This window comes from Arvicola amphibius, chromosome 14, assembly GCF_903992535.2.
Source record: "Arvicola amphibius chromosome 14, mArvAmp1.2, whole genome shotgun sequence".
Classification (NCBI taxonomy): Eukaryota; Metazoa; Chordata; class Mammalia; order Rodentia; family Cricetidae; genus Arvicola; species Arvicola amphibius.
The window spans coordinates 43,917,519-43,942,580 of NC_052060.1; the positions used below are offsets into that span (position 1 = coordinate 43,917,519).

A 25,062-nucleotide genomic window follows, 5' to 3' on the forward strand; every position below is an offset into this window, starting at 1 on the left:
GTGCACACAGCTCCTGATTTTGACAGTTACTCACCGGTAGCATTGGCTTCTTTCTTAACATACTTTCCATTGTTCTGTAGTAGTCAGGAATAAGGCCCCAAGTTTACTGGGAAATGCATTACAATCTTGCTTCGTATATGTATGACATACTAGGAGTTAGAACTATTTGGGTCTCTGAAGTTTCTATAGCAAAAATACAAAGAGCAGATTAATTTCAGAAGTTTCTAAGTTTCTCAATGTCTGGTTTTTATTCAAATTTCATTACCACAAATGACTAAGTTAAGGAAATGAAATATAACTCTAAAATAAATATTACATTTCGTGATCCTACTTGACAAGGATTTCCCCCCCCCCAGGAAAAATAAATGATTTTTGAACCAGCAAAATTTAGTTTTAAATTAAAAATAATCCTTTTTGCATTTTCGATAATATCCAGGTAATAATCTGCAATAAAAACTTGCTGTTTGGATGTTTGGATCACTCATACTGAATGTGTGTGTGTGTGTGTGGTATGTGTGTGTGTGTGTGTGTGTGTGTGGTAGGTGTGTTTGGCTGTGGGTATGTATGTGTGTGTGTGTTTGGGTGTGGATATGTATGTGTGTGTATTTGAGTGTGGCTATGCGTGTGTGTGTGTGTGTGTGTGTGTGTGTGTTTGTGTGTGAGTGGTGTATATGTGGGAGGTGGAGGACTGGAAGTGTATGGGTGTGGGGGGGTGAGGAGGTATGGGTGTGAGTGTCGGTGTGTCTGTGTATGTGTGTGTGTTTAAATCAGTCATTCAATAATTCCGTACTTGCATTCCCCTTTAGATAGAATGAACTAAAACACGGTAAAGGACAAGGGTGACTTGGTACATCTGTAGATTGATTGCAGATCATTTCTAAACCTCATTCCTTGGCAGATGAGACGAGACTGTGGTTAATAACAACACCATCTGTCTTATCAACCTAGGAACAACCAACCGCGAATCGTCCAAGGCTTCTTTGACTCCAGCACCTAACTCACTGACAACAGTAAAACATGAAGGTGAGTACTGACTCATTTTGTTGTTTTTGCTAAGTGTGTGTGTGCGCATGCACGCACACGTGTGTGAAACCGTTGGGATTTTCTGTAGATATCATGATGTAATCTAGGGCATCACTTCCAAAGTCGATGCCTTTGATCTTCTTAGGTTTATTGTTTGTTGTGTCTCTTTGATGAAACTGCCAGAATGAGGCTGAACAGTGGTGAGAAATGACGTCATTCTTTCTTCCTAACTACAAGAGGTCAAACTACAGGATCTCTCCTTTTAGTGTGATTTTAAACTCCTGTGATTAGCTTTTAGAGATGTTTTATAATGCAAGAATTTTAAGTTTTCAAAAATGATTTTTCTCAATTTATTGCAGTTGTCCTGTTATTGTATTTCATTTTATCAACATGGCATGCACCTTTGATTGCTGCATGTTGAACTAACCTTCTTCACTTGGCAAAAATTCCCCTTGGTCACACTACAGAATACTTTTCCTATGAGGCCAGTTCCATCTATATTATTTTGCTAAGGATTTTCATAAGAGATACATAAGCTTGTGATTTTTCTGAACTTACCTTCTAATATCACAGTAATAGTAGCATCATCAGATTGAGTTGGGATGTGTTCCCTTCTCTTCAATTTTTTGAAAGATTTTGTGATTTCTTCATGTTACAGACAAATTTCCATTTTAAGAACACTCAGCATTAGATCAATCTACCCTTATCTATATACTTTTTCATTAGAAGAAAATATTCTCTTAAAACTAACTTATGAAGAACCCCAGTGTCAAGAATTCACTCGAGTGGGAGTGGAGTCACTCCATGTAAAGCAGGTGGTAAGTGTGGGATGAGAAAGTGGATTTGGGGACATTCTTTGAGACTTCTTTACAAAGTCTAGTATGAACAGAAAAATAAGAAAAATACAGAAAAGAAAAAAAAAAGCAACTAACATTTTCTGCCCAAAATCATCATGGACAAAGCTGTAGGGAAAGAAAGTTCAAAACTCAACATGATGCTGGAGTTTCTAAGGAACAACGGAGCTTTATTACTTATTTTTATATTTCTTTGTCGTATTTTATGTGTTTGAGTATTTTGCCTGCATATATGTCTGTGTACTCTATATATGCTTATATGTCTGTACACTGTATTTGTGCATATGTCTGTATACTATATGTGTGCATACACGTCTGTGCACTGTATATGTGCATACACGTCTGTGTACTACATGTATATGTGCCCAGTGCCACAGAGGCCAGAAGACAGTGACTGATGCCCAACAGGAGTTACGAATAGTTGTAAGCTATAACATGGGTTCTGGGAATCAAACCCGGATGCTATGTAAGAGCAGCCAGTACTCTTAATTGCTGAGGCATCTCTCCAGCCTGGTAGAAGGAAATTTTAAATTCTGAATTCTGAATCCCTTTGATGATATCAAACAACATCAACTTATTTGATTTCTGGAATTTTTATTATACAAAGGTCACCCTAAGTAGAGCTCAAATGGACTTTTATTTAAAACAAAGTGATATTTTATTCATGGCCTAGATTCACCCCAATTCCTACAGGATCCTTTCATAGTTACTGGGGTTTGAAAATAAAGAGATTTGGGGATCCAGCCATCCTGTTAACAATGGCCTAAGGAGCAACGTGCTCCCAGTCCCAACTACAACTCATTTTAGGTCCTTTTACACTCTCAAGAGTGAGGACATTGCTATGTGTACAACCCCAATGAACCTATTTTGTCCAACAGCACAAGAAACTCTTTCCCATTTTTCTCTTGTTAAAAGTTGAAGTCTAGAGTCTGGAGAGATTGCTAGTGGTTAGGCTTATGTACTTTCTTGGAAAGAAAGGATCCAGGTTTAGTTACCAGCACTCAAATAGGGCAACTCACAGCTGCCACATCTCTGACCTCAGTGGGTACCTATACCCTGCGCACACACATACACACACACACACTTTAGAAGAAATGTTTTTTAAATGTTCAAATACTCCTCACATTTGGCTGCTATTCTCTTTTCTTCAGCACACCCATGTATCTTGGCTCCAGTGTCTCTAGCTCTTATTCCTAGTCATGAAGACTGGAGAGGTTCAAGTCTTAGTTTGACCTGTGTTCCTACGCAATGGTTTCCTTCCTTCTAGTGCAACACTTCAACTAACTGACAAAGCACACTGCTTTACTACTTCTTTTTATTCCAAAGAAAGAGGCCAAAAGAGTCTTCAATAAGTTTCTGCTGCTCCAGTCTCTGCCAAGGCTTTGAACTATCTTCCTAGGACAGTTAGTGTAGACATCCAGACAACCTACAATCTTACCATAAGTTCTTTGACATTATCCCAGAAGGCACTGAGGGGATCCAGACATTAATTAAATCTGTCCCTGACTATCATCTTGTTACAAAGACAGAATTTCTATAAAGTACTGACTTCAATTCTTCCTTGAATGCGAGTCTCTGTCAGTTGTAAATTTCTAAATTATTATTAACTCTTACGAGAATAGAATTCACTGCAAGCACAGTAGCACACGTTAAAATAATGACTGTCTTAACAAAAAAAATCTGTGGATGTCTTAAATATATATATAGTTCTGAATTAAACTTATTATTCAGCATTTAAGAAAATAATAATTTTTAAAAAATGAAAATAAAATAAATATTTCATGAATCTGTTCTGCCAGTGTTTCATTGAGAATATTTACATGGATGTTCATTAGTGTGGGTTTCCTGAGACTTTCTTTGTTGTTCTTCTATCTGTCATTGGTATCAGGGCAATACCAGCTTTATAAAGTGAGACAGATAACATTCCTTCCCTCTCCAACTTAAGGCAGAGTCTGAGGACCATGGTTATTGCTCTTCTTCAACAATTTGCTAAAATTTGACAATGAATTTACCCAATTCTGGGCTTTTCTTTGTTGAGGCACTATCTAACTAGTACTTCAATCTCATTGTTATACAGCTGCCTTAAATTGTTGACATCTTCTTGATTATGTTTTGCTAGGTCATATGTGTCTAGGATTATTATCCATTTCACATACGTTTCTGAGTTTGTTGGAGTATGTGCTTTCTAACTATGCCCTAAAGGTCTTGTGAATTTTACTGGTATCTGTCGTGATGTCTCACTTTTCATCTCTAATGTAGCTATTTTAGCCTTCATTTCTTTTCTTCTCATTAATTCAGCTGTTTTTGTCAATTTCGTTTGTCTTTTCAAAAAATCAACTGTCTCGTTGAATTTGTGTACCGTTCTCTCAATTTCTGCTCTGTTCATTTCCCAAGATCTTTCTTATTTATTTATATCTATTGATTTGAGACTTGGCTTCCTGTTTTTCTATGACCTTCAGATGTATCTTTTTATATTTGTGTTCTAATTTTTTTAAATGCAAGCATCTACAGCTGTTTTAAGTTTCCCTCTTAAGACTGCTATTGTGTCCCACGGGTTTTGGTAAGGTGTATTTTCATTATCATTCAATTCCAGGATTTTAGATTCCCCTCCTAGTTTCCTTGATGACTCTCCATCATTCAGTAGTGTGTGCTCAATCTTTACATTTCAGATCCTACAGTTTATCTTGATGATGATTTTTAGTTCCTATCCACTGTGATCATGTAAAACAAAAATCAAATTCAACTTTCTTGTATTTGTTGGTATTTGCTTTGCATTCTATAATAACGTATCTTATAGAATCTCTGGAATATTCTCTCATAGAATTTTTATGATTTCATAACACATTTGGGCCTCTTATCAATTTCGAGCTTATTTTTATTGGTAGTATCACATAAAAATCTAGTTTCCTTCTTTGGTTACAACAATCTGATTTCTCATCAACATTTATTGAGGATATTATTCTTTCTCCACTGTGATGTCTAGATGTCATGTCAGTTATTAGTTATGCATATTTGGCTTTGTTTTCTGGCTCTCTATTTTTGTTTGTTTCACTATTATATACGTGATTTATGCCAGTACCATGCAATTTAGATTACTTTTGCTTTGCAATATGGCCTACAATCATGAAGTATGATGCTTTCAACTCTTTATTCTTTCTCAAAATTGCTTTGGTTTATTGGCCTTCTGTTGTCCCATATATATTTTGGAATTCGTTTGTTTCTATAAAGAATGTAAGTGGGATTGTGCTTCAAATCTGCATGTTGTTCTGTGTACAATGGAGATTTTAACTAATTCTTCTAAGCCATGAGTGTGATGTAACTGTTTTTGTTCTATTTTATTTCTTCTATAATTGTTTATAATTCTTTATGTCCAGAACCATCACCTGTTAGATTGAATTTATTTATAAGTAGGTTTGGACTATCTATTAAAAATAAAACTAAGCTAAATGTCATTTCTCAACTGTAACATTCACCAGTATATGCCTTAGTCAATGTTAAAACTGTCAATGTTAAAAAGTAAAAATTGTCAGAATTCATTCTCCTGTGCCAAATTTATTCAAAAAAGGTGACTTTACTGTGGATATCAGATAAAACAGTACTTTTCATCACAGAGATCCAAATGTATAAAGCAGGCTATCATCCTTCCTCTAACATTAAAATAATAAGTTTTTCCCCTGAAGTCAATTAGTTACAACCATAGAGTAAGTCACAAAAATTCATTATTTCTCAACATAAATTCAGCTTCTAAAATGTATAAAACTAATTTCACATTTTTAATTCTATAGAATAATGGAGTTAAAGTTACACTTGTATTCTGTTCAACCCTAATCAATGGTTGACTTTCAGGTGGTGGGTAAACTGTCAGTCTGGTGCTGATAATACTCCTTTAAACATGCTCCATACTAAATTCGCTTTATTCTAATCCCTATACAGGTAAAAATGCTCAAAATACTAAAAATGTCAGAAACATGGACTCAAAACCAAAGGTTCTAACACTGAAATCAGAATTATTTTGATGTTACAATTCTATGAATTAAAATGTAAACCAAAAGTACAATGAGATACCACTTTACCCCCCACTAAGAAAGGCTGTTTTCAGAAAGCAATAAATACTATGTTGGTAAGAGATGTAATTAATGTAGATATTGTAGTCTGAAATCATATAAACATTTCTCAGAATAATTAACATGTAAATAATTATGTGATCCAGCAACCTGGCTGCTGGGTAGACATTCAGGGGAAATGAAATCACCATCTCAAAGAGACCTCTGTATGCCCATGTAGCACCATTTGCAATGGTCAGGAATAGAATCCACCCAAAGCACTGCAACTGATAATGAACTTCTAAAAATTGTAGTCAGGTACACAGCGAAATATTGTTAACCATAAATATAATGAAATCCTGACTAAATTGACAGAGATGAGCACCATGTTAAGTTTAATAAGTCAGGAGTAGACAGACAAATGACACCAATCTCAACTGCATGTAGAATCTAAAATAATTGTCAAAGAAGCTGAGATTAGATGATAGGTAGCAGAGCCTAGGGAGAAGAGGAGACAGGGAGAATTAGAGAAAAGTTTAGTGAAGTAGAGTAAAAGTTTCTGGTACAATACAGTGAATATAGTTTCAAAACACACTGCATTAAAAAAAACAAGAATTTGGAAGCTTCTAATCATAAAGAATTGACAGTATTTGAAGAAATATGTTTACCATGATTTCAACATTACACAATATAGATATGTATCAAAAGAGCATGCGATCCCATTAATACGCATGGTATTTAAGGTTTGTAGTCTTAAATTAATTTAATTCAAATATTACATTTTATTTATTGAACTTAAAGTACGTCGCAACCTCTGAAGTTACAAGTTATAGTCAATCCAACAGAGGTGCACACTGTAATCTGAGGAAAGTAGTCGGAAAAACTGAATGAAAGCAATAACACAAGTTTAAAGGCCTGCCTCCTTTTACTCTGGATCATTGGTGGTCTTTACTGAAATCTGGAACATACTGTGTGTGAATCAAAAGATCCCATCAGCGTATTACTATTACAGTGCTTATATGGTAATAATCCTCCCTCATCTATGCGTGGATTTTTCTGTCCTCAAGCCAAGACTCTGAGCATATCTGCATGTGGTGCCAGATGCCAAACCTTTACATCCTTGCTAGCATTATGCTCCATGCCTTAACTCCACGCACCCCAGGCCCACTACATACATTTAAAAATACATTATCTTCACAGCACCCAAGATTCCCTCCACTCCCCCTCTTCATGGGGTAAGTGAGCATCAGTCCTGAACTAAGTATGGCCTCTAGTTCTACTCTCATCTGTGAAGTTCCACATTAAACAGGTGATTCTCTAAGCCAAGTCTTAGGGCTTGCATCCCTGAGTCTTCTGTTATTTTACCTTTGTTTTTAGCTTTTCATCTAGAAATGTTCTATTTATCTCTTTGCTGTGTATCATCCCTTTGAACACAAATAATTGGCAAGTGATATCATCTCACTTGTTAATTTTTGCTTCTCTTCCTGTTCTTTGGGTCCTATCCAGACAATCACTGCCTGGAACAATGTTTGAAGTGATTCACTCAGTTTTCTTCCCATGTGTTTAAGAATTTCAAATCCTACATTTAATTGTTTGGTGCATTTTAAGTTACTTTTTGAACAGAGTATAAAGTAAGGTTCATTTCAGCCTTTCACTTAAGAACATCTAGTTTTCCAACATCATTTATTGAAGATATTGTTCCTTATCCAGCGAATACTTTTGGTACCGTTGTTGAGAATCAGCTAGTTGTAGATGTAGTGAGTCTTCTCAAGCTTCTCTGTTTTGTTTTCAGTCTAGGTGTTGGTTTTTATACCCTTATTCTGTTGTGTAACTACTCTAGCTTTGTAGTGTGTTTTAAAGTCAGGTAGTGAGGTGTCCCATGTTGATTCTTCTGCTCATGATTTCATTTCATTCTTCACGATCTCTTGCACAGATAGACACATGAATTTGTAAGAACTTTTAGAGTTTCAAAAAGAATGTAGTTGGTACTTTGCTAGACAGTCATTAACTGCAACTTGCTTTGGGTAATATGGATGTTTTTGCAATAGTAATTCTTCCAGTCTATAAAATTAAAAGGACTTTTCATTTTGTATATATCATGTGTATTTTTTTATTTTTAGCGGTGTTTTTCAACTTTTACTGAGAAGTCTTTTGGTTGCTCAGTTAGGCATATTCTTAAGTACTTCATTGTCTTGGGTAATTATTTTTCTTTAATGAGTTCTTCTTATAAATTCACTATTGGTGTATAGAGATATTACTGATCTTTATGCTGATTTTATATACTATTAGTTGTGATTTTCTTCATAAGTTCTAATATTTATTGGATAAAGTCTTAATGATTTTTTAAAAATTAGATTTCTTTTCTTATGTGTGTATTTTACTCGTATCTATGTATTTATGCCATACGCATGCCAGGTGCCAACAGAGGTCAAAAGAGCACTGGATAATCAGGAACTGTAAAACAGATGATTGTGAGCTGTCATGTGGGTGCTAGGAACCAAACCCAGGTCTTCTGCAAAGACACTGCTCCCACCGAGCCACTTTTCCATCCCCCTTCAGGCTTTTATATATTGAATCAACTGGAGACAAGATAATTTGACTTCATTCCTTCTAATTTTATATAGTTTCTAATTTTCTTTTTCCTTTTATAATTGTGGCTAAAATATCAGTTCTAGATTTAGTAAGAGCTATGAGAGTGAGTGCATCTTAACCTTGATTAACCTTGATCCTAGAAGTTATGTCAGTTTTTTCAATTTAATGTGATGTTGGCCATTTCTTTGTCACATACAGTCTATATTATTGAGTTATTATCATTGTGACTCTAATTTGTTGAGGGATTTTATCATGAGATGTCATTGTTTCTCATCTATTGAGATGATCACATGATTTTTATACTTCAATCTGCTGACTAGGTGTATTGCATTAATATACTACATATTCCATCATCCTTGTACCCCTAGGCTAAATATGACTTGATAATTGTAAGTGATATTATTAATAAATTTAACTTTCTAGTACTTTTACTTTTCTGGATCAAATTTTTTCTTTAATAATTTTATACATGTGTACACCACATTCTAATGACTCTCCACCCCCTTGTGCTATAAGTCCTTTCCTACATTCATGTTATTTTGTTTTGTTTTTTATTCATTGATTTTAACAAGAGTCAAGTGACAAAAAGTGTGGAATCATCCATTAGAGCCTGATTGACTCACCGTTTAATATAAAAGTGAAGAAAATTACTGTCTGTCCCCCAGAATCAATGAGTAGGCAATAGTTCAGAAAAGGCTGAGGCAGGGCCCCATGAGCCCCTCTCTGATTCATAGATAGATACAGCTACAATGGAAATTGTAGTAAGAAGGTCCCTCGCTTGGTTCCCGACCGCCTGGCTAATTTAGATCTGAAATAATCACACCAAAACTGTATTAATTAAATCACTGCTTGGCCCATTAGCTCTAGCTTCTTATTGGCTAACTCTTACATCTTAATTTAACCCATTTCTATTAATTTGTGTATCACCACATGGCAGTGGCTTACTGGCAAAGTTTTGGCATGTCTGACTCTGGTGGCTCCATGGCTTCTCTCTGATTCCTCCTTCCTCCTCCCATACTATAGGCCAAGGAAGTTTCTTTATTTATTAACCAATAAAAGCAACAAATAGACAGAAGGACCTCCCACAGCAGGAAATCAGTGGGGAGGCAACCCAAAAAGACAGAAATGGAACTACCATATAACCCAATTTGAACAGTCATTTGAAGTACATTCAATGGTCTCTCTATCCAACTAAAGAAATACTTGTTCTTCCAAGTTGTTGTCACAATAGCTAGGAAAAGGAAGCAGTCTAGCTATCCATCGACTGATGAATGGATGATAAAAATGTGATACATATATACAATGAAATTTTATTCAGGTGTAAAGAATAACACATACAAATACATAGTATTAAAAAAAATCATGATGACAGAGGTAGTGAGCCATGTTCAGAAAGACAAATGGTGCCAGCTTCTTGCTTTTTCACGGGTCCTATCTTCAAACTTTTACATTTGTACATTTAACTTGGAACATCTCTAGAAACTAAGAGACTAGAAACAGATTATTGACTAGGTCAATGCCCTCAGGAAAGAAGCCATTAGAACATACATTTCTGCCGGGCGGTGGTGGCGCACGCCTTTAATCCCAGCACTCGGGAGGCAGAGGCAGGCGGATCTCTGTGAGTTCGAGGCCAGCCTGGTCTACAAGAGCTAGTTCCAGGACAGGCTTTAAAAAAGCTACAGAGAAACCCTGTCTCGAAAAACCAAAAAAAGAAAAAAGAAAAAAAAAGAACATATATTTCTATGAAAACCTTTTCTTTCTGTCTATGTGGGTCTTTACTAGCCAAGTGAATTGCTGGGCTATTACTGGGTACTTTTATAGTTTTATTCAATTCTGATGATCCAAATCTTCTACTTGAAGGATTTAGTTCAATTACATTCAAAACTATTATTGAGACTTTTGCTAGTCATTTGGCTTGTTTTCTTCTGGTTACTTTTAACATTCTTCTTCTATGTTATTTATTTTGTGGTTCAAGGGTTTATTGAACCAATAGCACTAGATTTCTTTCTATGCCCCCTGTGTGAATCTACTTTTCTAGTGGAATGTGCACTGACATGTGCTTTGTGAGAGTGACAGTCTTCCTTTCACTCTGTAACAGCGTCTCTTCGAGCATCTTCTGTGATGCTGATTTGACGGACATGAGCATCTTCGATGTTGCTGGTTTGATGGACATGAATTCCCTTGGGTTTTGCTTGCTTTTGGATATTGTCACTTCCTTTCAGTTTCTTAACCTCACAGATAATAGTAATTTTGGTTGGCAGTTTATTTCATTTAGGCCTTAGAATATTTTTTCTCTTCCCTCCCAGTCTGCAGGAATGTTGTTGAGCAATCTGCTGGTGGTATGAAGATGAGACTATGACACTTTCCCCCCCTCAGATTTTAAAACATTTTTAATTTCTTAAACTCTTAATATAAAGTTATAGTGAAGGATTTTTGTTTGTTTGTTTGTTTGTTTGATTTTGGTTTTTCGAGACAGGGTTTCTCTGTAGCTTTGGAACCTGTCCTGAAACTAGCTCTTGTAGACCAGGCTGGCCTCGAATTCACAGAGATCTGCCTGTCTCTGCCTCCCGAGTGCTGGGATTAAAGGTGTGCACCACCACTGCCCAGCACCTCCTCCTCAGGGATTATTAATAGTAATCCTGGCACTAGCAAGGGACTCTGGTGTGATAGTGGCCCAGGAATGATAATGATCCCAAAGTACTTGCCATCTGTCCAGTCAACAGTACAAGTAGATGATCCATGGGGCAAAACAGCACAATCACTAACACTTACGCATCTCTGTCTGAGAATGTATTTGTCACTATTTATTATATTGGTTTCTCTAACACAAATCCCTTAGGAGCACTAAGAATTTTCTTCATAGATTTTTGCTTTATTGTGATAATTCCAAGACCTCCTGCACTGGAAGGAGTCAGAAATCTCTGCTCCATCCCATTCTGCAATAGGAATCCTCTAAACTGCTTTCCTGAACAGTGCCAACTAATTGCACGTCTAAGCAGCACAAATTGTACACTGACTGACATGTATGTATTTTCTTTACTAGTCTGATGTCCCTATACTGAACTTTGAAAATACCGAAAAACACTGATCATTTCAAACATAATTATGCAAATATAAGTTGTTTTAAGTCAACTTATTCCGGGATTATTTTTTAACATCTCGGCTCAACATTGCTTTTAGTTTTCCTTTTAAAAATGACTAAATACAATATAAAATAGATTCTCTTGTTTTCCTGGCGTCCCCCACTTCTCTGGCTCTTCTACAAGCATGAAATCCCCTCGTAGGCAGCATGAGACTGCAGTGTCCTCTTTGACTGCTGCCATTTCCAGATCCTCTCCTTTCTGGTAGTGCTTAACTGATTTTTTAATCAAATGTGGTGGATCCCAGGCATGACTCTCTTCACACGGAAGTTATGTGACTGGAGAAATTATCAGACTCTCCGAGTCTCACACATACAATGATTTTCATTAATTATGTACTTAGTAGTATCACGTAAGAGAACAGCTGTAGCAAACACACAAGAAAATCCAGTAGCACTCATCTTTCTTAAGAAATTACCTAGATCATTCTAATGCTGACTATTTAGAATGCGAGATTTCTAAATATTTTCTGTAACAACCTTAAGGTTGTAAATGGACATGGGCATGAATGTTAATGAAACTAGCTAGTGCTCTACTATATTCCTGATGGATTTTCTTTTTTTCACATAACAGGAAAAACAACTCCTGCTATCATAATGAACCAAGATCTCACTACAAACACAACAGTGCCAAGTCTTCTTCTTTCAAATGCTACTTCAACGCTACCAAATTCCCAGCACAAAAGTAAGTATGGTGATTGCACTGTGTTAATGTATCAGGGAGAACTACCTTCAGAATGTTTGCCAGCCCACAGTTACAGAAGGCCCATGCTCCACCTAAGCTTTCTTCTGCTCTGCATCAAACAAGGCCAATCTGGCAAACTTGATTGGATTTCCAAGTTATGGTCTGTCCACAGACACAATGATGTGGGCTCCAATGGAGATCACGATAAAGCTGAGTCATCATTTACTAAATCATTAGTCTTCGAGAAGACAGCAAAATACACAACTCTGATAAAACTAGAACATTCTCTCAAAAAAGCAATCCACTAAGATACAATGTGAAAATGTATAACATTGAAAGAAATGGAAATGCAAGTTTGGAATATTCACATGAAGAAAATTCCAACAGAGAATGTCTTCAATATATTAAGGATGTAAATCATATCAGTTTTTCCAAACTCAGGAAAGACTGAGAGATTTAACATTTCCTCTTGAATATAGACTGGCCAAAGTGCTTTTGACAACAAACAAAGTTCAAGACTACACAGGGCTCAATTTCTAAGTTTATTCCATAGTTTTAATAATCAAAATTGAACATGAGGACTATTTTGGTTAATAATTGAATCATATATATAATATGACAGAGTTTTATCTGTCCTGTCCCCTGGATGTTGGCTAGCAGAGCCCTGACAATTCCCCTTCAACCTTAACTTTATGGCTGATAGTTCCTTAGGTCAAGTTTATAAGACAAAATTATTTGTGTCTAAAGTCATCCTAAAATCTAGAGCAAAAGCACATTGCTTTAGGGGAGAAGAGCTAATGAGACTTGTTCCTTAATTCCCTCTTCAAAAAATAGAATGAAAATAAAATATTTCTATCATTTTTAGTATTCTTTTTCAGTCACATTTATTTCTCTCGTGTTATTCTTTCACTCTATCTGTAGAAGATAAGCTCCTAAAGTTATAGAATTTTACACACAGAAATTATCAATTCATTCTTTTGAAATTATAAAGAAATGTGTGGTTATTGCATGAATTTTTTCACTAACTTCTATATCATTCTATATCACCATTATTCTTGCAGTGGGCTATAGTTGTATATTAGACAATGCTAACAATAGAATTAGCCTAGCGATGGATGACAAAGACAGTTTAGAAGGTAAATATTTAACCTGATAACAACAAATGGGTGTGCTCATAATAATAAAACAAAGTAAGACACAAACCAGTGATGGCAATGTTGCAAGTTTCTCTGGAGTCAAGGATGCCCTTTCAAACAATGGCATTTAGCAAGGAGGACATAATAAAGGGACATAATAAACGTAAGATGTCTGCAAAGAGAAGCTGAAGAACGGATGTGGAGCTTAGGTTAACTAATTAAGAGGAGGTCTGGTGGTCGAAATGAACGGGACTTAGGTAAGCCTTACAGTCGGAATCAAACTCTTGTCTGTACAAAGCCAAACAGGCCACAGTGAATTCTAATAAACAGTACAGGGTAAATAACAAAGCAACAGCACGAACTTGTTCATATCTCCAAAAGACACGGACTCAACAAGAAGAAATCATGGTGCAAAAGTTCATGATATTTGTCTGGGCCATGATTTCCTGGATATGACCATAAAATCACAGATGACAACAACAAAAAAGGACAAAGGTTTGACTAAAAATAGAACTTGAAATGGCCATACATTTAATAAGTTAAGATAGTAAGTATATAAGAAACCCACTCAAAAGCAAGATACACTAAGAAAATATTTTGTCAATACTTACATATTTCTCAATAAGAACATAAAGATGGCAAAAACTATACTCACTCAAAATCATAATGAGATATAACCTCATATGTTTTCAAATGAATTTTATTATGGATGAGATATATGGATGAGATTCTGGAAGAAATGAAACCTTGGTTGATTTTTTGTGGAAATATAAATTAGTACAAACATTGAAGAAAACCATATGGATGTTTCTCAGAAAATTAAAAGCAGAACTACCATATGATCTGATAATTCTATATATAGAGACAGTCTACCTGTATATGTGGAATATATATTTGTGTGTGGAATATATATACATATATATATATATATATATCTGTGTGTGTGTGTACATGTATACACACATTTTGTGTAGGGGGTCTGTGTGAAAATTAAATCTGTATCTAGGAGACATATACTTATTTCTATGTTTATTGCAACCACACTAAAAATAGCCAAGATAGAGAGCAGCCATGAATGCCCTTCAGCAGATGAGAGATTTAAAAAAAGAAGAAGTAGTGAAATGTACATAAAATTGGAGAGAACTAAGACTGTACGAAGAAAAGAAACATACCTTTTGTGATGGTGCAATGGTGCGGGTGAACTTGAAGATCATCATGCTAAGGGAAATAGCCCTGGGATAGAAATACAAACATTTTGTGAGCTTGCTTACGTGTGAAATCTTAAGACGTTTAACACTTCTGAGTTTGGCAGTGCAGGCCTGAAATTCTGGCTGTTTAGAAGTGGGAGGCAAGAGGAGCTCAAGTTCAAAGATGTCGGGGGAATGGTGAATCCAAGGCCTTCCTGAGAAACGTAGCAAGACTTGGTCTCAAGTTTTTTTTTTAAAAGAAGAACTCACAGAAGCAAAAAAAAAAAAAAAAAAAAAAAAAAAAAAAAAAAAAAAAAAAAAAAACCAATAGTTATAAGGAAGTGGAAGTGGGGAACAGTTTGGGGTAGGCACGACAACATTCTGGTTAGGCAGTGAGAATCAGTTCTAGGGCTAGATCTTACAGCACATAATCCCTGTTAAAAAATAATAGAAGATAGGATTGGAAACTGATAACAGACTAGATGTTATGAATTCTCATCACAATGATATGATAAATATATGATATAATCTTTAAATATATGATATATTTAAATAAATATATCACAGAGTAAATTTAAGCAAATCTATGTCAAATATATGATATACTCTTTCTACAGTGAATACATGTGTCAGCATCACTGGATGGCATGGTACTTAGGCTTCCTAGATCCTTTTTATCTTTCCTATTATCATGACAGGGTACCTAACCAGAACAACTTAAGGGAAGGGAGCGTTTTGCTCAGTGTCACAGGGGCTAAACCCACAGATACTTGACTCTGTGTATTTGGTGAGAATATGTGGACAATGGGACTTTTTTTGTGCCATTGCAGAAAAGAATGAAATGAGAAGCTGACATGTCCTCAGTGACCGACTTACTCCAGTGGGACTCTCATATCTACCCCAAAGTGCCAGCTGGTCACCTAGTGTTTAACATATGAGTTCATAAGAAATATTTCATATTCAGAGTATACACATTCAGAGCATAGCATTTTGTCTGTGGGTCCCAAAGGCTGATGGACAATTTACAATGGCAATATGATTTTAGTCCATCTCCAAGAGTTCCAAAGTCTTAGCAGGTCCATCATTGTTCAGAACTCTGAAATCTAGAGTCTACTGTTATTCAAGGCAATCTCTTAATTGTGAGGCATTTTAAAATTAAAAGTTCCATGTGCCTGAGATACAAGGATCCAGCATGAACATCTTCAATCCAAAAGGGAGAAACTGAGGCAAAGGAAGGAAAATATAGGCACATCAAGCTGGAAACCCAGCAGAGCAAACATTAAACCCTACAGATCATTGTGCAGCCTCTGTGCTGTAAACCGTGGTAAAGTGAGTTCCAAAGGACTCTCAAATGGTGTTGTTGCTATTCCTACAGCCTTTGCAGTTAAAGACCACAGGGCATTCTTAGGCAGAATTTATTCATCATCTGAAGCATTCATCAGTATATGCTCGACATTTCTAAGACTCTGGGGTCTCCACTGTAGCTTAGGATCAATCCTTATCCTCATTTACTCCTCACCTATTACCCTTGAGCTCCTTACAAGGACTCTAAATGTCTCACATGATGCCTTGACTCTAAAGCCTTCATTTGATATCTGAGTGAAAGCCACCATGACTCCATGAACCTTGTCCTCCAAAGGTCTAGAATACCAACATCACTTGATTAACACTAGGGTGTCAGTTGTGTGACTAGGGAAGCCATGCTGGACTTTAGCCTCCATGGTCTTAGAGTATCTGAGCAACTGACACCCATGGCCCTGTACATGCATGGCAACTTACAGCTCTCTTCTCAGACACAGGCTTCCAAATGAGTTGAAAAACCTTTATCTCTTGGTCCTGTGGTAGGTGGCACCTGGATAATTCTTGAGATAACCTCAAAACATCTTATTATTTCAGTGAAAAGTGACTTTAGTTCATTTTACTGGTGCTAACCACCTTCACAGCCACATTCCTCATTCACAGTGACCAAAGTTTAGTAGTCAAACGGCATACTTTCTCACGTTTTTCTACTCTGTTTTTGCATCTAGCTCTCATTGTAAATGTACCTAAAATTAGCTAAGCAATACATATGATACAGCCTACTGTGGGCAGTACCACTACTAGAAAATTGGGTCTGGGCCATATAAGGAAGGTAGATGAGTGAGTCAAGGGAAGTAAGCCAGTGAGCAGCAAGCTTTCTGCTTTGGTTCTCCAAGTTCCTGCCTCAAACTCTTACCCTGTTTTCTATCAATAATGAACCTGTAAGCCAAAAAGAACCCCTTATCTCCCAACCATGGTTTAGTCAGTGTTTGTGACAGCAACAGAAAAACAAACTAGGACCACACACTACTACAAAGATCTATCAGAGCCGGGTGGTGGTGGCACACACCTTTAAGCCCAGCACTCAGGAGGCAGAAGCAAGCGGATCTCTGTGAGTTCGAGACCAGCCTGGTCTACAAGAGCTACTTCCAGGACAGGCTCTAAAGTCACAGAGAAACTCTGTCTTGAAAAAAAAAGTCTATCAGTCCATTTTATTGAATCGTTTCATTCGTTTGAAGCTAATAGTCTGACATCTCACATTTCTATAATATGTGATCCTAAGTGGGCTTATTCATGGAACAGAAGTTGTAAAAATACTAATTGCAATGTGAGACAAAATATAAATAAAATGTACTCATCTCAATTAAGGCAGAAAAGGGGACATCACAAAATCCATCGCTTTTTCTTGAAAGCAATGCTCAACAAGACGGAAATAAAGGACAATTCCATCAACATAATGGATTTAGCTCACACTTAGTAGAGAAAAACATTAGGTTTTCACTCTAAGATCAGGAATTAAGGTTGCCCAGCCTCTCTACTTCTATCCTACAGAGCACTCAGAGTCCAGAACAATCAGACAAGGAAAGAAAGAAAGATGCGCAAATAGGAAGGAAGAGGAAAAGGAGCCCCAGTCTGAGAGAATGGTGTCTATATATTATCCTAAATAGTCCACAAGAAGAACAGGCCAAAACTTTAGGTCTGTTTAATTTCACTGAATGACTTTTTTATTTGCAAGTTCTTTGTAATAAATCTTTGATTGAAGCCATGTTGACATCTGATGCTCCAGTCCATAAATGCTGTTGCAATCAGTTAATCTAATGGATACACAAGGAACACCACATCTCAACTACAGAAAGCAAATGATTTTCTTATGGATAAGAATTCTTTATTATATTATGTCATGGCCTGCATCAAAAAAGTCTCAACATTTTTGTGTGAAATTCATGAATTAAAATCGAAGAATGATAAAATATAAAATTGTGGCTTTAAACATAATACAGCAATAGAATCAAGAAAAAATAAAGAAGATAAATGCTATGAAGAAAGCCTAGGAAACAAACAATAACTTAAAAAGTTATGATCCCCAGTAATCCAAATGCAAATAATTGAACACCTGGAAAAAGAATGAGAAAAGTGGACAGAAAAGTATTTACCAAATATGATTTAAAAATTACAGACCTCCAGTTGGAATGGGACTGATGGATCATGCGACCAAACCCGTCTCTCTGAGTGTGGCCAACAGCGGGGGCTGACTGAGAAGCAAAGGACAATGGCTCTGGGCTCTGATTCTTCTTCATGGACGGGCTCTGTGGGAGCCTTCTCAGCTTGGTCGATCACCTTCCTGGACCTGGGGGGAGTTGGGAGGACCTTGGTCTTAGCATAGAGTGGGGAACCCTGATGGCTCCTTGGCCTTGAGAGGGAGGGAGGGGAGGTATGGGTGGAGGGGAGGGGAGGGAAGGGGGAGAAGGAGGGGAGAGAAAGGGGAGAAGGAGGGGAGGGAGGGGGGAGGAGGGAAGGAGATGGAAATTTTTAAATATAAAAAAAAATAAACCATGAGGAAAAAAAAAAAAAAAAAAAAAAAAAAAAAAAAAAAAAAAAAAAAAATTACAGACCAGTAGATTCAGAAAGCATGATGAGCCCAAAATAGAAAAAGAAACAGAAAAGAAACCACACCAAAGATAAAGAGAAAATCTTGAAACAAGTTGTTAGGGAGAAGATAACACATTAAGTGAAAGAACATGGGAAAAAGACAGCAAGGCTCCTTCAGGAACAATGCCTGCCAGAAAACAGTGAAGAACATCTTCCCTCCTGGAGGGGAAACTGTCACCCTGATGTTCTGTGGGGACGTTTACAGACGTGCAGAGCTGAGAAATTTCATGATGAGTAAAGACATTCAGCCAGAGAGAAATATCACCAGACGGAAATTTAGATCTAAATAAAGGAAAATAGAGTTGGGAGTGACAAACTCACAAGTAGATACAAAAAGCTTCTTCCTCATTTTAATCCTTTCAACAGAGAACTAACTGTTTGATTAAAATAAAACAAGTGCATTTGAGGCTTGAAATATATTTTAAGAATATATATGACAATATATATATAAATATATGTAAACTATATATGACAATATAAATATATGTAAGCAATAGCATTCATTTTGAGATGAGAGATGTAACTATACTGTTGCAAGATCTATAATGGAAAAGTCAAAAACCTAAAAGAAAGCTTAATACAGGGACTGGAGAGATGGCTCAGTCCTTAGGGAGTTCATAACTCTAACTCCAGCCTCACAGGTATCTGGTGCTCTCCTCTGGCTTCTTGCAGTATGTGCACACATGTGCACATACCCATACACAGATTCATGTGCATACATATAATTAAAAATAATAATAATCTTTTAATTAAATGCTCAATCCAAAGGAAGGCAATAAAAGAGGAAAAAGAGCCCAGCGGTGGTGGTACACGCCTTTAATCCCAGCACTCAAGAGGCAGAGGCAGACGAATCTCTGTGAGTTCGAGGTCAGCCTGGTCTACAAGAGCTAGTTCCAGGACAGGCTCCAAAGCTACAGAGAAACTCTGTCTCGAAAAAAGAACCAAAAAAAGGAGGAAAAAGAATAGACAGGAAGTTAAATGCAAATGTCAGGATCTTAAACTTTAAATTAAGTACAATGATGACAGAAATTATATTACTGTATAATTATATATATATTGAAATAAAATGTCTTAAATGCTTCTATTATAAAAGTAAAGGTTTTTAAATGAACAAAGATATGCCCCAACAACATTCAGAATTTGTATATAAACTTTAAATACTAATTGAATGGTAGTTTAGAAATGAAGAAAGATACCCCAACATTGCTTGCACTGTGTTAACATCAGATGAAAATTATTTCAGAATAAATGACTTAATAAGCTTAAATAGTGTCATTTCAGCCCAAACCAGTACTTTGTGAAAAATAATCTAAACTTTGATATCTTTGATGGTGGATTGCTTAGACCGGAATCTCTGAGAGGCTTCATGCTAATATAAGGCTCTTGCTAAGTAAAGGGATCGTGGGTACACATGTCTTCAGTAGGGCAAAGACTCTTAAAGAGCGTATGCCCTAAGAGCTTATGCCCTTTACCAGTCCTGAAAAACACAAACTACTTTCCGTTTATAATTGTCCAGATTTTAGACAGCTGTTTATCAACCAAAGATGGATTTTTGGTTATAAAATAAAACCTGGAAACGTGACATTTTAAGCATTCTATTTGAAAACAGACAGTGTATGTTGAGAGGAAAAATGACTTATTATTTGGAGTGCTGAAATTTAGAAAACTTAGTTCTGAAGAAGCTTGATAAAAACTGCCAAACATTTTCAATAAACAAAACTAAAAAGTTATCTAAAAGAGAAAAAAACCACAAACTTTCAGAACATATGAATGAATAACTATCCCAACTTTGAAAAGTTATCATTAATTAATTTATATTCAGAGAGGTTTTAACAGGTGCGTAGTGACACTAAATCTGCTGTATTAGGCAAATGAAAGGACTTTAGCTAGTGGGCAATTAATGGATACCATGTAATAAGTCCTTCATGAAGTCCAGATGAACTCCAGTGTGCTCAGCAGGCTGCCACTTTTTCCCTCTGAAGATTAAATCCATTCACCATGGCAACATCTGTGTGTGACCTGTCTGTAGTCCCTGGGTTAGTCGAATGAAGGTGAGTAACTTCTAGCCTTCATGTCCCACTGAAGAAAGCTTTTATTCTTAGTCCCAGTGAAACATTTTGTACTTCCTTCACAGTACCTTGGATAGATGAACCATTAGAAACCCTACTTTGTTTAGTTTGACAGGGACTGCCATGACTGTGTTAATACTGAATATACAAAGTTCTCATAGAATCACAATGGTCTACTTACAAGAAAAAGACTTAGTATTAATTAGCCTTCCATCATTTCTTAGCATACAAATATCAAACTACTATCTCTTTAGATGGTATTGCGTTAGGATGTTTGATTTCTAAAGTCTCTCTTTGAGCTACTGACTTGAGTTAATTTTTTAAATGATTAAATGAATTTTAGCTTGAGATTAGGACATAATTTTTAGCAATTTCTGAAGTTGCCTTGTGCATAATTCTGCCATTCTGTACTACTTACTTATATGAGATGGCAGGTTTAGCACTGATGATTACCAAACCAAGACATCAGTCAGCTGTAGACTATTGAAGAGATTCTTTATCTTGCAGCACCAAAGGATTAATTCTTTATAAAAAAATAAACAAGCACACCCATCTCAATAGTATAAATATGTCTTCATATTTAATAAATGGTAAAATTAAACATATACTAAAAGAATGAATAAAACCGCTTTATTGTGATTTATCAACAATAAATGATTTGTTTGTCTATTTTATATAGCTATGTACATGCAAGCTGTATCAAAATGTCTCAGCCATAAAAAGGCCTAAATATGGAAGAAGTTCATGCCACAGAGATTTATCACCTCACAATTCTAGTGTCAGAAAGTTTCTAATCCAGTTTGCATCAGGGTTCCATCTAGAGGCCGGGAATGGGATCTCACTTCCTTTCTGGGGACTGTTGGCCCTTCCTAGGTAACTTGCTTGTGGTATCACAGATACTCTGTCCCTTCATACCACCTTTTGTTTCTGTGTCTATACATGAGTTTCTCCTCATGCTCTTCTAGCCATGGAGTCTGTGCTTTCAGTTTTATCAAGACATTTGGTATGGGATCTAAAGCCTACCTTAATCTATGAGAATCCCATCACAAGAGCTTAAATATATTATATTTCATAGATTCCTTTCCCACAGAGCCCACATCCACAAGACTTTTGGAGGGTGTCACCATGAAACCCATCTCAGACCAGTGACCTGTGTTAGCTTTCAGTGCACCTAGCTCTGCTGCTACACACTCACCATCTCTATGTAGGTCTATCTTCCTGAGTACTGGTATGAGATTCAAAAGAAAGGCCAATAACAGTGATTCTTATGAGCCAGCACATGAAGTGCACAGGTATTACATGTAAACATACTAATCTTCTCACTCTGAGTGTCCAATTTAGGACTAAGGTGCTGAAAATATGAATTCACTTCTTTCATTTCCTGTGCTATTGTGGTTTGGGTCCCACAGGTGTCCCCCAAAACACTTACCTTGAAGGCTTGGTTTTCATAGGGCAGTATTCAGAGCTTGGAATTTTGGGTGGTGATTGACTCGTGAAGGCTCTGGCCTCATGATGGTGTGTTACATTTATGGATGGTTTTGCTTTAAATGGCCTCTGCCAGCTTGTTCTGCTATGTCCCATCATGGCACACTACCTCAGTTTAAAGTAACACAACCAAGTAACTGTGGACTGATGCCTTTGGAAATAGAAACACATAACAGTTATGTATAGATTATTAATGATAACACTTATATACAATAAATGGATAAGCAAGTAAATTTCCTTATCACATAATGATTTGCAATGGATCATCAATCCATAAACTTGTTTTGTATTCTTTCCTCAGTCATGTCAGGCTTCATACGAGGGAGAGGGAATAATGGTCTTCCTTTCTTCCTAAGTTCTGGCCATTTATAGGATGTCTCTTTCCAATCTTATTATAAACCCAATTCCCTTCTCCTATCACAATATCTCTTGATATTGTGACATGAAACTATGATCTACACTTGAACCTTTACTCAGTTGACTTACAATTTTAAAAATCTCAGAAATGTGCCCTAATGTTTTCAGTAAGTTTACAACTGAGTGTTCAACTGTATTCTTAGATATAGGTGTGACCCACAGGCCCTGTGTTGGACTTGCCCAGTGCCGCTGACCTTCCCATCCTCCACTGCTTCCTCCTTCCTTATCACATTATTCATGGTTTAGTGTGGCGTTTACTGTCATACAAAAAAAAAAAAAAAGAATTGATTTCTCAATAACTGGTGGACATTTCAGAGGTACCACTATCTGACCATGCGAGTGAGACACACCCAGGCCTTTTTTTTCTCCAAGGTACCATGCCTGTCTTCACATAAAATAAAATAAAACCATGGTGTCTCTGATCATGCCAAGAGAAAGTTTGGTTAGTGGTTATGAGTAAAGATTCTCAATTTAAAATGCTTAGATAAGAAAAACAATTAAGTACAAACATTCATTTGTGTTGTGTCCTTTGGCCATCTGAGAAGCTTCTTGGGGCCTCGGGATGTTCACCTAGGGCAGTGGTTCTCAACCTCTGAGTCACAACCCCCTTGACAGACTTCTAACTCCAAAAATATTTACATTATAATTCACAACAGTAGCCAAATTACAGTTACAAATTACAGTAGCAACAAAATTAATTTTCTGGTTGGGGGTCACCACAACAAGAGGAACTGGAGTAAAAGGCCAAGCGTTAAGAAGGTTGAGAACTGACCTAGAGATTTGTTGTAAGATAAGACCTGGGATGAGGAGATGCTCAGCAAGTTAACGGTCTGCTGCTGTGTAAGCATGCACACCTGTGGGCAGATCCCCAGCACCACCGTGAAAAGCCAGGCATGGTTGTGTGCATCTCTAACCTATGGCTGAGAGGCAAAGACAGGAGGCTCCCTGTGCTTGCTGCACAGCCAATCTAGCCATCGGTGAGTGCCAGGTCAACTAGTGAGAGGCCCTGTCTCGAAAGCCAAACTGAAGGACAATTGACAGACACTCAACATCAACCTCTGGACTCTGCAGACATATACGTGGGCAAGCACACCTTCACATGCTGGAACACACACACACACACAAATGCAAGATTGCACACACACATTGCATCCTCATCATATCCCCACGGACATTAAACTGACAGGAAATAACATCCTCATTGAATGTTCCCTTCCAACCGTTGGAGAGACTCTATCTCATGCAATGCTATCCTCTCTCATCTTACAATTTAGAAATCATTAATTTGTCTGACTGCCAAAGCTGCCAATGCTACTTTATAAACTGAGCCATTTCCCCATGACATTATAGGCAAGGATTTAACCACAGCTTTCCCCCTTGGCTGGCTAGCTATTTGATATCATATGCTGTGGGCACAAACAGGACGCATCTGCAGAATAATAGTCTTAGTCGCAAGGCCTAGCATATAAAAAACAAAAATAATCTCATGTCCACTGCTTTACTGTCAGACGACAGAAAATATAATGGAAATTGCTCATAACTTATTTTTCAATAGAAGTGGATGATCATATATAAAAATAGCTCTATATATTCTTTCTCCTTCCTTTAACATCACATTTTGTGTGCCACAACAGTGCATTATCTGAAAACACAGGCTCTCCTGTGAAAGAAGCAAAGTTAGCTATTGTATTGTTAGTAAAGCGTTCTGTTCTAAATAATGTTTAGGTTTAGCTTTGGAAATATATTTTCAGTTTTTAAGAGCACAGTTTTATATTACAGGCTACAACTCAGCAACAGATGCCAACAGTTCTGTCTTTTACTGATCACCCAACTGTGAGAATATTAGCAAAAGCGTCCCATATGCATCTGTGATTTGACTTCCGTCGCTTCCGCTACAGATCCGAGTGTGGCCTTCTGACAGCGCATATGCGTCCTTACAGTTATAAATAAAAACCAGAGATACACTTAACCATATGCCAGAGCGTTCATTTTTTGCTAAAATTTTTGTACCCTCTAAACTGGGTCTGTGTTAAATGTTGTATTCATTTAAAAACAGTTTGTTGTCTTCAAACTATTTCCTCTATTTCAAGAAGGAGGTGCACATTCCTTTCTGTTTTGAAGGTACTGGAGGTCCAATCCGGGCACTGAGCATGCTAGGCAAGCACTCTTTCACTGAGCTATCCCTAAATTCCTGATTGATTGAGAGACAGTCTCACTGTGGAGCTCTGACTTGGGATCCCAAATTTGTGATCCTCCTGCCTCAGTTTTCAATATGATGGAAATATAGGTTTGTGGCCTTTATGCTCAGTCATATTGATTAAGTATTTGACAACTGTAGAATTTTGTCCTCAGCATTTTTCTTCCATACACAGATATATGTATAGACTTTGATCTTGGACTCTTCAGTATAATGAGATGAAATATTGTGGTTTTTTTACATTCCAGCAAAGTTTAGAACACAGTTATACTTCTTATTTATTATCC

At 36.8% G+C, this 25,062-nt stretch overlaps 1 protein-coding gene across 1 annotated transcript in view; it reads left to right on the forward strand.

Annotated features, from left to right (window-relative positions):
* Nucleotides 1-25,062, forward strand: part of Emcn (endomucin) — a 77,437-nt gene that overhangs the window by 30,941 nt on the left and 21,434 nt on the right. The window contains exons 3-4 of the mRNA XM_038312076.1: nucleotides 949-1,023; nucleotides 12,226-12,336. Coding sequence (XP_038168004.1) covers nucleotides 949-1,023; nucleotides 12,226-12,336 — 186 coding nt within the window. The remainder of the gene's footprint in view (nucleotides 1-948; nucleotides 1,024-12,225; nucleotides 12,337-25,062) is intronic.